We start from the raw sequence: 14,050 nt of genomic DNA, 5'->3' as shown, positions 1-14,050 counted from the left end.
GCGTTGGTAGTATGATTTAGGAAGATGAACATAAAACCAGCAAAGAGTAAGCTAAGCAATCAACATAGTGGGGCAAAGTATGTGGGAATGGAGGAAAACTGAAATCTGTTTTAAGCTAAATTGCTGAGAAACACTTTTAAAACTGACACAGAAAGGAGTTTTTCAGTCTGTGAATCAAAACCTAATAAAGACATTTTCTTTCATGACATAATTTAAATTATAGCACTATTTTCAAACGTGGTCACATGGACTCTTATGTAAGTAAATTAGCCCAATTCACCTAAAGATATGATTTCTGAAACACTGCTTAAATCACACTTTGAAGTGAATTGTTAAATCAAATCAAGGTCACTTTAAATCTGAAAGACGGTGTGCACAAAATGTATCAGAGTAGTCTAACTGATCCTTCTTGAAAGACTGATTTGCATACCCAAATATCCCTGGTAGATAAAACTCAGCAATTTTAGTTGAGATGTAAGCACCACTGTGTCTCCCAGGGTAGATCATGACCCTAAAAGTGTACTCCATAGGCTTGCCCAGAAGTGAGACCGGTACCTCTGATAATCTACCAAGGGGCTGTGACAGAGAAAAATACGTTTTTTTCCACCGTCATTCTTCCAGCTGGGTCCAAAAGAACATTAAGCTCCTGCTAGATTTGCCCCTCTTGGGGCAGCTATTAAACCTGCAGATGTTTTCCAGTGACCCAGAAAAGCCTTCTTAATTTATTCAAATGCACTAGTGTAGGGTTCTAAAATCAATATGGGAAAACAAACAATACCCATGACCAGGCTGGCAGCATTTCTCCCTTTTCAGGTCATGAGTGTGAGAGAACAGGTGAGTGCTGCAGCTGATCTGTTTTATCACCTAATCCCAGCTCTGGCGAGCCCAAAGAGGAATAATAGTAAACAGGGAGGTCTATAAATGGCTCCAGAAACAACATCTTGTTTTTATATAGTTTTCTTTGAGTTGTTAACAGTCAGGCGCCACTACTACTGAAACTTATCATTATTAAAACCACAAATGGGCTCGGTGTCCAAAAGGATTCCCTTAGCTGATTTAAAGAATATAACAAAGTCCAACCCATAGAGACCAAACAGTGACAAGAAAAAAAAAATGTCCCAGAGAGGTATTAGAATGTAGTATAAACTGGACATTAAAGACCTCCTGTGAATGAGTGCTCCAGTGAGTGCACAATGATCAAGGATAAATTGTGGTTTACAGAAATGGTTTAAACAACAAAAAAGAAACAGTGTACAACCTGTGAAGGCTCCTACCCACTCAGTTGGCCAGCAGTATGGGAGAGGAAGACTTAGATTTGGCTTTTGAACACCAGTGAAACTGCCTGGCTGATAATAAAGGATTGGTTGTGAAAAGAGAGATCTTGATGCTAGTTTTAAAAGTGCAGGAACTGTGCTCTTAAACCTAATGATCACAGGGGGTCTATCAAATTCCATTTCTCCTATCCAACAGTGGCCTAGACCAAGATACCTCACTGATAAGTGCCAGAAACCCTAAAGCAAGCAGTTATGGAAGAGACATCATGTTAGGAAAAATGTTTTCCAAAACCCCATTAGTCAGATAATTGGCTTCACTCTGAAGTAGGATAGTCCATATTCCTACAAATGCTGTGCTCTCTTTTTTTTCCCTATGCTTTTATATGTGACAACATAATTCTGTGTTTTCTCATTCTGCTTGAAAATATCTACTTCCTTTCTAAATTCTGCTGAATTCCTGGCCTCAAAAATATCTTGTGTCAGTGTATTCTACAATCTAATTGTCTTTGTTATAAAAAATTTCCTGTCTTTATAGCCTATAACCAAATGTGCAAACTGCAAAACTGAACAAATACAAGTTTTTAATGGCCACGAGTTGTGCCACGGGAGGTTTATATTGGATATTAGGAAAAAATTCTTCACTGAAAGTGTTATCAAGCATTGGAACAAGCTGCCCAGGGAAGTGGTTGAGTCGCCATCTCTGGAGGCATTTAAAAGACGTGTAGATGTGGTGCTTAGGGACGTGTTTTAGTAGGACTTGGCAGTGTTAGGTTAACAGTTGGGCTTGATGATCTCAAAGGTCTTTTCCAACCTAAACGATTCTATGATTCATTGTAGTACAAATCATTTTAGATAACATCCTTTTAAAGGTTACACCTATCCTCTTTGAGACAATCTTACTTTTTTCCAATCATTCTTCACGCTGGAGTGCCTCATTGACTGCTCCCTAAATTATTTTCTCTGCCCATTTTTGAAATATTTATATCTAAGCCATATTTTTTTAAAGCCAGAACAAGCTGAAGACTGGAGCAGTCCAGGCAATTGGGGGGGGGGGGGGGGATATGAATAGGTAAGTTGTAATATCCTGTTTACTGTTTTTAACTGTGGCTGTCCTTTGAGTATAGATTAAAGTTGAGTTGCCAGTAGTCACACTCAGCTTTTTCCTCCAGTGGAATAAAGGCAGGTTATACACATGCACAACTGGTTTATATAATTTCTGTTCTTTTGCATCTGTTAGTAAAAACAGACACCACTTTCTGTCTTTTTTTTTTTTTTAAACTCCTTGGATTGCATGCTGGGCTGGGATTTTTCTCATGGTGATGCAAGAAACTGCAAAGTAATTTGGGAATTTTAGCCCCATCAGCTTCTAGGGAAGATGAGCCCAGCAGACCTGCTTCCAGCCCTGTGAAGAGCTCTGCCTCTCCTACATCCCTGGAACAAGGGCCCTTCCCAGACAAGAGCAGAAAGAGCCCTGTGGCTCTGGACTTTTCTGCTAGTTTCTACTTTTATGTGAACAAAGGACGATTCCTGATGCTCCCTGTATCTCCCTCTTCCCAAGCACACGGGTTGCAAAAAAACAGCAGACTATGGACAGAAGGATGCTGCTGGACCTGGTCACTCTGTTCAGCCCCTGCTCTCTGAGACAAGGGTGCTGCTCGGTGCCTTTCACTGACTTATTACCTCCACATTAGAGTATTTCCCCCCAAGGTGTAGTTCCAACCACCGCTGGCATCAGGCGCCTTCAGCTTTCCAACCTAAATCTAACCAGAATGACTTTACACACGCATCGATCTCCTGGTGCCATCTTGGCTCTTCAGCTTCCCTCAGCCCCGGAGCGCGGGGCCCAGAGCATCACCCCCACCCCTTCCTCAGGGCCAGGCCGCCATGTCACCACGCCCCCCAGACCCTTCCCACGAGGTCACTCACAGCCTCCCAGCCTTGCCTGGGCAGCCCGGAGGGAGGCCGCGGTGCCTCCGCTCGGGGGGTGGCGGGGCGGGGGCTGAGGGCGGGCGGTTTTGGGCGCGGAACCCTGGCGGCGTCGGGGCGTGTTCCCAGCCGGGGCGAGCGGCCGAGCAGCGCCGGGCCCGGAGCGGTGGGAGCGTCGGGCGCCTTGGAAACGGGCGGAAGCTGGGAGGGAGCGGCGGCGGCGGCGGGAGGATGCTGAGCCCCGAGCGGCTCTCGCTGCCGGGGCCCGAGTACCTGGGTGAGCAGCGGGGTCCCGTCCACTGCGTGTGCTGCGGCCCGGCGTCGGGAGGGCTCGGCGGGACCGGGGGTGACTCCGGCCTGGCCCTCCCGGGGAACAGCGCCGAGCGGCCTCAAGGCCCGCGGCGAGCCCCCCGCTGAGCCGGGCCCAGGCGGGTCGGAGTGGCGCCGTGTCGGCCTTCTCGGCTGGGGAGGGGGCAGACCGGGGGCTACGGGTCGGTGTTGTAGGGCGCTGCGGCTCTGGGTGCTCCCCGGAGGCGGGAGGGCGGCGGGGCCCGTGGGGCGCAGGGACCTACCCTCTGGTGCCCTTAGGTGTGGTCTCCGTGAAGGCGGCCCCGGCCTGAGGGACGTGAGCTGCAGGGGTGTGTCTGTGTGTGTCTGTGTGTGTCTGTGTGTCTCTGTGTGTGTCTGTGTGTCTCTGTGTGTGTCTGTGTGTCTCTGTGTGTGTCTGTGTCTCTGTGTGTGTCTGTGTCTCTGTGTGTGTCTGTGTCTCTGTGTGTGTGTGTGTGTCTGTGTGTGTGTGTGTCTGTGTGTGTGTGTGTCTGTGTGTGTGTGTGTGTCCGTCCGTCCCCCTGTCTCATTTGCACGGTGTGAGTAGGGAACAAACAACGTCCAGGTGCTCTAGGCCAGGCTGGAACCCCTTTTAGCCCTTTATCAACCTCTTTTGCTCACAGATCTACATGAGCAATCATATTTTATGCTTGTTTCCCAACATTGAAAGGAGTGCTGTTCTTGTGTTGGGAGATGCTTTGAATGTCAGCTTTTCTTCTGAAATAAGGTAATAGTGGTAATGATGTTTCCCACATAAAATGGAAATCTTTTAACTTATAAAGCAGCTGCTCCCTTGCAGACTAACTGCATCCTTTTAAACTGGCTCTAACAGTTTCTGTGACTGCTTGATGTTCCAGGAAACTAAGGAGCAAAGTGATTTGGTGTTAATGTGTTAAATGAAAACAATTAGGATGGAATAAAGTCACCATGACTTCATTTAATTGCCAAAGAGGAGATGAATTATTACAAGTAGTGAGCTTTTGGAATGTGTTCAAGACAGTATTTTTGAAGTAAAACTCTTCAGCCATTACTTTCTAGGCCCAAGAGGCCATTTGGTAACAACTGTTATAAAGGTATACATAAATTATTGTGGCTTTCTTGTACAAGGAAAGGCCAGAAATGCCATGGATTGGTTCGGCTTGCTTGTTCCACCATGTTATTGCAGTCTCTGGTAAGTCAAAATGGACAAGACTAGAGAAACACTGCTGACTTCCAGTAAATGAAAAACCTGTCTTGCAGGGAGGAGACTAAAAGAGCTTAGTTTGTTTAGCCTAGCAATTGTTTCAACGAGAGGGGATCCAAAGCACATCATAAAACTAAAAAGCGATGAAGTATTTAAGCAAGGGAGTGATCTGATTCATCTTGAAGTAGAATCTCATTGTGCTGTTGCTACTAGGTTGCTGTTAGGGTACTTTGTGCATACCTACATAACTGCAATGCCATTCTGTGTTAAGGAAACTGAGGCAGAAATAAGAGTTTTAGTGCTTTTTCAGGGCGATTCCCAGGAGCCTCACTTTGCTGAAGTTCTTAGTTCTGGAGCTAGTTCAGGTATTTGAGAACAGTATCGCAGTGTGCCATGTAGATACACCCTTTGGTTCTGTGCTACTCTATCACACTGCATCAGCATTTTCAACCTACGCATTAACAGAGAGACTCATAACTTTTCCAGAGTTGCTCTAGGCTGAAACTTGCAAAATTTCTTTTCTTTTTAATGAGCCAACTTGGTTTTAGGTTCATTTAATTGTTTTTAATGAAATAGGTACTTAACTTGTGTGAAACTTGTCAGTAAGGATTGAAGCACTCAAAATAGTCTAGGAAGTAGACTAAAAATTCTTAAAATGTTAAGAATAAACCAGTTTTCTGTTTCACATCTGAAGCTGAGAAATGAGACTTCTAAGAGTTGTGCAAGATTGTGAGGTGCAAGCAGCTTTATTAGCCTATCTAAAGTGCGCCTCCTTTCATCTGAGTTCCACATAATCTACTGTTCCCTTGTCATTTTGTAAAACCTTCTAAATTATTCTGACACTGGGGTCAGAAAAAGACACTCATGAGCATGTCAGGTTGAGCAATAACTTGTATAAGAGCCTGTTCTGTTGATTGCTTGGTATGACCTTCTCTTTAGGTTGCAATACCTGTTGTTAGTGGGGAAAAAGTGTCTGCTTACATGATGGTATTGTTATTCGCTGTAAATGTTACCAATAACAACGTTTTTGTCTTCGTGAGACTTTATAATTTACGAAACTGCTCACAGATCCTACTGAATGAATTGTGTATTAGAAGTAAAAACCCAAACAAACAAAACCCCAACTCTCCCTCCCAGAATAGTCACACCTCCCTACTCATTTTTGTAAGATGCTTTTGTTTCCTACATTGACCCAGGTTCTGAAATCACAGTTCTTTAGATTTGTTCTGTTATGTGCCTCAAAGTCTTGTTAATGTAGTTGTCTGATGTGAGGTTGTAGGCAATTGTGATAAGTTTCACTTTTTGTAATTTATTTCTGAAGTTGTGTTGCCTCAGGTTGCCACGTAAGGTCTGAGGCTCCCATGTCAGATGACGTTGTCTTCCCTGATCTGGAACGTGCAAACTTCACCTAATTCTTTTTCCCATTTTCCTTTTTCAATATCAAAACCAGGCCATCAAATAAAATGAGTGGCCAAAATAATATTACATGCTACTTGCCACACTACTTTTTTTTTCCCCTATTTGAAATGATTTTTCTATGTCCAATTCGGGTGCTAAGAAGGAAATAAAAGCAGTTGTGAGTTAAATAGAAGTTAAGAGGGAGAGAATTAAGCATTCACTTAAGAGGAAAAATAATTGCAAAGCTTTGATACAGCAGAGTTCCTGGAAAATAAAAATCACGGCAACATGCCTCATGCCAAAATGATTGTGAGACAGCAAGTAGAAGAACAGAGATGACCAATACTCAGTGAACAGAAAAGGAGGTGAGGTCTGCAGAGTTGGCAGAAAGGCCAACTTGGCGGAAAGTGAAGATGTTGTAACAAGCAGGATATTTTAAACAGTATTTTCACTGGATAAACAACATTTAGTGTTTGGGGTTAGTGATGAAAATGTGTTTTCACTTGATGGATGAGACTAGAACAACAGTAGGCAAAATGAGGCCTATTTGAGACACTTTTCCATGCCTTCTTCATTATGGTTTAATAACTGGTGATTGCTCAGTTATTTATAGCAGGCATTGGAAAACTTAGTGTATTGTTCTGCTCATGCAGCTGTCTTCTGAAGCTCCAAATTGTATTCCTTCCCCCTCCCCTTTCCTTTTATGGAGAAGAAGCAGTAGATATTGCAAATTTCTGAACTTTTATTTTTCTCTGGATTCTCCTCTTCTCTACTGCCCAACTCCAGGATGTGCTTTCTTTTCATCTTTTGCCAGTGTAAGACATGTAAGAACACAAATACTCTGTTGGGAGAGTGCCTTATCAGTAAAGCATGGGGCTATTAAGTGCCAGAAACATGGTTGTGTTTCCTCATCTCTCTCATAGAGGTCTTGGGCTTCCTGATTAGGAAGAACATTCATGGTATTGGTGCTTTACAAAACTGAGTAGCAGAGAACTCCCAGTTGTGTAGAGACTTTGCAGATACCTAGGGTTTACTCTTCTTCTGAACAGTCTTAACAAATATTGAGTTGGAAAGTGCAATTGGTTAACAGCATAATCAATGTGCAGGTTAAGTCATTATACAGACATCTCAGCTGACACTGAGTCTCCTCTTAATCTAGATATTTACTGAGCTTCTGTGAGGCGCTCTGGCTGAAAGAGCTTATGGTCTAAAAAAGAGGATGCCTTTTTTTATTATTTTTTTTTAATTTCTTCCTCTGGAGTACAGATAGGAGAACTGTAACATGAAAGATGAATGACTTCCTCACTAATGCATAATGTAGAAAAGTTAGTTAAGTTTGAATCTTCTTAAACTCAGTCTAGTACTTTCTCCAAAAGATGGAGGTTTCATCCCCAAACCTGCTGTTGCACTACAGGACTTCCCCCTTAACTTGAAAGGTAACAGGTGAAATCTGATCCTGGTCGAGGTAGAGTTCTAGAACTGGAGAGTACACAGTTCTGCATTTGAGTATGAATAGGTAGGGAACTGTTAGGCGATTTAATGCCTTATAACAAGCTGGAATGATAATTACTTCCACAGTATTAATAATACACTGCATAAATTCAGATTTATTTTTTTTTTTTTTTACAAAAAGCTCAAAATTTTGCATTGGCAAGGTGGTGATTTCTATCAGCTGTATGACATCTTGTAGGAGGCAGTCTGCTGGAAGGACTTGGGACAATTGTGTTAGTCTGGGTGCAGCCTCAGGAGTGCAGACTGAAAGAGTACAATGTCATGGTTTGTGACTAATATACTCATTAATTGTTTGAAACAAATTTTCAGTTATGGTCAAGATTAAATTCTAAACTGAAACATTCCTTAAATTTTTTGTTGAAAGTGGTTTTGTAACTGAGCATCTGAAATACAGGATAGTTATGCTTTGTGGCCACTTAGCATGTGTCCCTGAGTAGCAGCGCATGTCTTGCATCATAGTGTTATCTCTTGTATGCCAAGGTCTATTTGTATTTCATTACATGTTCTGTCCTTCAAAAAAAAAATTTTTGAGGGTTAACAGGAAATTACACTGTGAAGCTGTGCAAAGCTGGAAGGAACTACAGCTATACAGTGATTTAGCTTTCAGGTTGATTGCTTTGTTTACATATTTCTCTTGCTCAGGCCATTCCTTAGCGATATCTGGAGAGATTAAATCCCTGATGATAACTGAAAAGATTAAAAAGAGCATCCTGAAAGACCATTAGTGCTGGAAAAACTTTGAGTGTTGACACGATTTTGTTTTTGCAGTTTGTATCCTAATTCCCTCTTGCATCATTATTGTTTTGGTAATATTTGCATGAAATGGATTTTGTGTTGCTATAGATGTGTCTTTTCAATGTGTGTGATACGGTAGTGTCCTTAGTTAAGCTCCAGTTCAGGATATAAATTCTGAGAGGGAATTTAGCTGTTAATTTATATGCTCTCAGAGATTTAAAAAATGCCAGAAATACTCCAAATACATTAAAGCTTGTTGTGCTCTTGAACTTCTGGTAACTGAAATGAATGATAATGTTAATTGCATCAAATAGTGTGTATTTTTGGCACTTCAGTTGAGGAGGAAGCAAATAATTAATAAGAGCTGGTCTTATTATCCAGGAGTTCCCACTCCTGATTTTTTTAACATATTCAGTTATGTCAGGAATGAACCAGCCTTAGAAAAAAAAAAAAAAAGCATCCCTCTTATGTACATACAGTACAAATTGTTTTGGTAGACAGCTCATGTTCCAGAAGAAGTCATCTCTCATGAAGAGTTGAGCAATAATGTAGTTAGCTGATTTGATGATAATTTGATAAATACTTAACTGCTGCAGAGCTCTGTTCTGCTGCTGCTTTAAACAAGGTATGTGATATGTGTGTTCCTATCTCATACCAATTTATTCCAATCATACTATTTCTTCAGGTCGTTTGACACAATTTTTCTTTTGCAGCATCCGTTGCTATTTTTATTGCACCTTCTGGCCATCCCATGTTTGCTATTTCTTTCAAGTATGACAGGCAGCATCGCTTCTTGGTAAGCGTGCTGCTATACTGCCTTTAGAAAAGGCAAACTTTTGTTGGAAAGAGAAGCTTCTTATCAATGTAGCATTGGGGAGATGCATCTAAGTTTTTAAGACTGGGAAACTAATACGCAAAACCGCTGTGGTTAACATGATTGTATTGCCATTATGTGCAGAAGCGGGTATCATGTAACTGACACAAACAGTACTGTGGCACTTTCAAGATTTTATTCCTTTTTAATTTCCATTCTGGAGCACTGCTGATAATAAAAATATTCCATATATGCAATATCATTACTTAAAGGTGACCTGTATTTCCTTCCTTTCCCTCTTTAATTTCTGGCTTTCAGAATTTCACTGCATATATTCTGTTTCCTGCAGTGGTATTATTTGCATTAAGTTTTCCCTTTCCTTCAAGATTTTTCAAGTATCAGTGCTTGTTCTCACCATATTTGTAAGCAAATCTATGAATTAGCAGGTAGTTTGCTCTCATAGGAATATTGAAACAAGTCATTCAGTGGCTTATAAAAGGACTGTTTTTATTATTTTAAATACACACGCAAAATGATTTGGTGCAGTCTAATCTGTTGTAGTGAAGTCCGTAGAGATTCTGGATTGTGGATGTAATCCTTTTACTTGTAAACTGGAGAAGGTTTATATGACTTGGTCTGGCCATGCTTGAATTGAACAGTCACTGTTCAGCCCTAAATTTGGATCTGAGCCAAAAGTGCATTAATTCCAAAATTCACTTTGAACAGTGGGCGTGTGAGTGGGTGAACGTGGTGGTAATGCCATCAGAGGCCATTCTCCTAAGTGCTGCAGTAGCCAGCTTTGAGGAGCTGTACTGTACCTATTGCTACTGATTGAACAGAGGCTCTAAGTGCAAGTCACTGCTAATGGTTTAGTGATAAGAATTAAGATATTCTGTGCAAAGGTATCTACTTAACATCAGGTCACGGGCTGTCTGAAGACTTTTCTGTGAACTTACTCTGTCAGATCCTTCTGTGAAAGCTGCCTGTAGTTCTTAAATCTGACAGCAAAGAGTAGCACCTACTACTAGTAAGTATGTGTGGCAGGTACACTTACTGTTTCGGGTAGTTGCGTGGGATTTTAGGGAAGAGTTTAGCAAATATGTGTTGCTTTGGGAAGTTTTGTATGAGTAGGGAGGAGAAACTTTGTTGCAATAAGCCATAAACCAATAAATGCTGAGGATGATAACCTGTTGTAATACCTCCTGTGTGGAAGCTGCAGTATGCTGGAATTCTGTCAGGAAGAAAATTGGTATAGACAGCAAGTTGTAGTAGCACAGTTGCGTGAGTATTTAGGCTTTGCATTCTGATTTGGACTTGCTGCCTTATTATTGCAAACCGAGCTTCAAAAATATGAGCAGCATATATACCAATACACCATTATCTTCCTGAGTTTTCAAAAACTATTAAAACATATGAATCATCTAATTTATTTTGCACAGGACTCCACAGATTTTTAACTCTGCTTACATAAATAGTTAGTGTTCCAGTATGGTTTCAGTGTTTGTTATGGAAAGTACCGTTTGTATAAATTATGGAACTACTATTTTGCTATAACCAGACTCCTGGCACATTATTTTGCCTCTCTGGCCTGCTAGAACCTGCCTGCAAATGAAATTCTATTCTATGACTTTTCTGTGTAGAGTAGAGTTGGTTGGCTTATAAAACATACTACTTGTACCGTTTCATGGAACTGGGCTGCCAGCGAACAGGAAGCCAGAGCTGGAATTTGGTTTGGCAATGTGAACTGTGCTACCTGGAAAACAGCACAGCAGCTGAAGAGCCAAAGAGAGAGACTTCTCCAGGAGATTGCAAGTGCTGTTTTCTTTCAGCTTCTCTGCTCACCAATTTCTTCCTTCCCCCATTCCTCTACCTAGCTGCTGGGAAATAGGGAGAGAGGTTCTTTGCCAGGATCCTTAGGCCGTACAACAAAAAGCTTAACAGAAATGCCCTTTTACCAGCAACTGTATTCAACAGTGACCTATATATAATAGTGTACATTTTAAAGTGTACGTCTCAAATTCTGTGTTGAAAGTTAATTTATTCTCCAGGAGCAGGCTCAAAAGTATTTGTTATAGAGGTCAGCTACATTGTGCTGTGTAGCACCGTGGGACCCTGTCTGTCTATTCCCATAGGCTTTTAGGGGAAAGGTTAATGACTCTAAGAAAACAAAACAAAAATATGTTTCATTGATAGGGGCTATTCTATGAAAGGAATGTATACTTCCCGACAAAGTTTTGAGAATTGTTTTGCAGTGGAGCAGAAGTTTATCGCAGGCTGAGGTGAGTGGAAGCCCGTCTGTTAGTACCATTTCCTGGCTTAATCTGGTACGACTGACAGCTCAAGAGGGGTCTGGGAAGACAGTTTCTGAGTGCAGGATGGGCTGCATAATGAAGAGGGAGGAAGGATGGGCTGAAATAAGTTACCCAGTTGCTGTTATCTTGAGCCTGTGACTGAGCTGCACGACTCATTCCTCCCTCGGGGGACACAGGTGCGCAGAGCTATTTTTCTTTAATCACTCACATAAATTAAATTTATTCCTTTGCATTAAAATAATTAAATAAAGATACGCCCTGTATCTTTTAGTACCAGATAATATCTTTGAACCTTTGGCTCACCATTTTGCTATCAGCTGCAAGGTATTTTTCAGGGTGTGCTTAACCAATTTTACCATTGTCCTGAAAAGTGTTCTAGGCAGAGAAATCCTCTGATAGCAATCAATGTTCGTACATAGTTTTAATCACTGTATCCACTGGGAATAATCATTTCCGGGCCTCTCTTGAAGTCCACCTGCCCCACACTAAGATGAAAGGGACTTCCATGCTGTGTGTCAAGTGGCACAGGCTTGATGCTTACCAGGATATTAAGCACAAATTAAAATGATTTGAAGAATATTGATGTGGGTCTGAGGTTGGCCAGTTGCTGGTGAGGGGGATGATGTTGCCAAGTCTGGAGCAGATTGGCAAGGAGCAAGAACAGCCCTTGCCTTTCCTATATCCCCTAAGGGTTTTCTCCTGCTCTTTTTAGGACACGACACTACTTGTAAGGGTGCAGTAGCATACGTGTTTAGGATGGAGGTGTGTGCTTTGGGAACAGGGTTTGTGTGCTTTCCAGGTTAGGAATGATTTTCCTGGGTTCGTTGTGACTTGTCTTCTGATTGTTGAACTTGTAGATTTGGAAAATCTGCTGCTTGGTAGCTGGCACATCAGCCCAGACTCGGCTCTTTGTTGCTCCAACTTGGTTTCTAGCCAAAAACATCAAAGGGGCTCAGTTGCAAATCTGTGCTGCTTCCTCCCTGGCAAATGCTTGATTTGTACAGAGTCTGCCCCCTGTGGAAGCAGCAGCATGGTTTGTGTTGTACCAAACTATCTTTACGCAGGAGTCTCATAAGTGAGTGGCATTCTGTGGTTGGGTACTGCCAGATCCACCGCTTCTGAGATTTCCTTCTGGTTGGTGTAGGCAGTTATTTGAGACTGACTGTTGAGCAATATAAATCTCTCTTGGCATTGAGACCTGTTCCCCACCTGCCTCTCCAAGAACATTCACTGATGCTTGTATGGAAACAGAGGTACTTTTATTTGCACCTTTAGGAAAAAAACTTTACAGAACAACCTTAGAGCTACTTGGCTTTGGTAAGGAGGGAAGGGCAGGGAACACCTAAAGCTCTGCAACAGCCCCATCAATACAGCATTGACAGTCCCTATAGGAAAGATGGCTGTGACTCAGAACAGAGATCAGGAACTCCTCTTGTGTAAGTGTTTTCCAGCAAGGCAGTCTCACAGCTCCTTCTCCTCTTCCTTCATTTCCAGAATCTCAGGGGATTTTGGAAAAGGGTCAGCACTATCAATGACTAACTCTGTGTAGCCAGGAAAGAAAGCAGGATTTAGGTCAGGAATTTTGTTATTGATATCTGGGAGAATGAAACCTTTACTCTTTAACTGAGGGAGCAAATGCTGCTCAGCTTGTTATGTAAGGCACACAAGTAGGCCGGTCTGGCTCTGGGCTCTACAGGTCCCTTGTATTCTAATTTCTGTCTCTTACTCTCTTCTATTTGCAGCTCAAAGACATGTCCTCACGTACATGGAGGATGCAGTGAGCCAGCTGCTGGAGAACAGGGAAGATATTAGTCAGTATGGCATTGCCAGGTTCTTCACTGAATAGTAAGTACATCGGGGCGCTGCCAATAGGGCCAGCCTAAGGGGGGCTTTTGGAAACCGGCAGGGTACATGGAGAATGGAGCTGGACACATGCTGATTATGTTGTGAATGCTGGATTTTGCCGGGTTAGCCAAGGGCTGCCTGAGCATGTTTCGGAAATGTGTGTGGGTTTCGTACCGTTCAGTACCTCTTCCATTACAAACATTCATCTGAAGCAGTCAGTTTGGGGAACAGAGTTTTTAAAAGCATATAGAAAAACAAATTCTGCTCCTTAATCAGGTCTGCTCGTATCAAAGCAGAGACTGCTTCTGGTTTCAGCAGCACTCATTCTTCCTTTCTCTGAGTATGAATTTGAACTGTTTTGTCTCCTCGTGTGATTGTTGTCCTGTTGAATGCTTTAATAGAATGCTTCTTCCTTATAACCTGCATAAGTCCCTAAATAATGAATATAATAATTAGCACAGATACTCTCTTCCTACTAATTTGGAAAGATTTTTTTGGGGAAAAGCTGTCTACTGGTTTTCAGTGTTGTTGATGTTGACTCAGCTGATGGCTGTATGTTTTGCCAACTTGATGATGTCTTGCACAATGTCTAAAACTCTTCCAGGAAGCTTCATTAAAGCTGTGCTTGCAGTGATTATATGTTTCTGTCTTTTGATGCCATTTGAAAATCTTTCCTTGCTTGCTTGCCTTCCTGTTATCTTTTTCTGAGGCAAACAATGTGCAG

The 14,050-nt window shown here is 42.0% G+C and overlaps 1 protein-coding gene across 1 annotated transcript in view; it reads left to right on the top strand.

Annotated features, from left to right (window-relative positions):
* The first annotated feature begins 3,344 nt into the window (after positions 1-3,344).
* CSTPP1 (centriolar satellite-associated tubulin polyglutamylase complex regulator 1) overlaps positions 3,345-14,050 on the top strand; it is an 85,736-nt gene continuing 75,030 nt past the window's right edge. Inside the window, exons 1-2 of the mRNA XM_074909484.1 lie at positions 3,345-3,477; positions 13,224-13,326. Coding sequence (XP_074765585.1) covers positions 3,432-3,477; positions 13,224-13,326 — 149 coding nt within the window. The 5' untranslated portion in view covers positions 3,345-3,431. The remainder of the gene's footprint in view (positions 3,478-13,223; positions 13,327-14,050) is intronic.

This window comes from Athene noctua, chromosome 6, assembly GCF_965140245.1.
Source record: "Athene noctua chromosome 6, bAthNoc1.hap1.1, whole genome shotgun sequence".
In the NCBI taxonomy this organism is placed as follows: Eukaryota; Metazoa; Chordata; class Aves; order Strigiformes; family Strigidae; genus Athene; species Athene noctua.
Note: the sequence above shows the minus strand (reverse complement) of the source record. Positions and strands in the feature narration are given on the sequence as shown.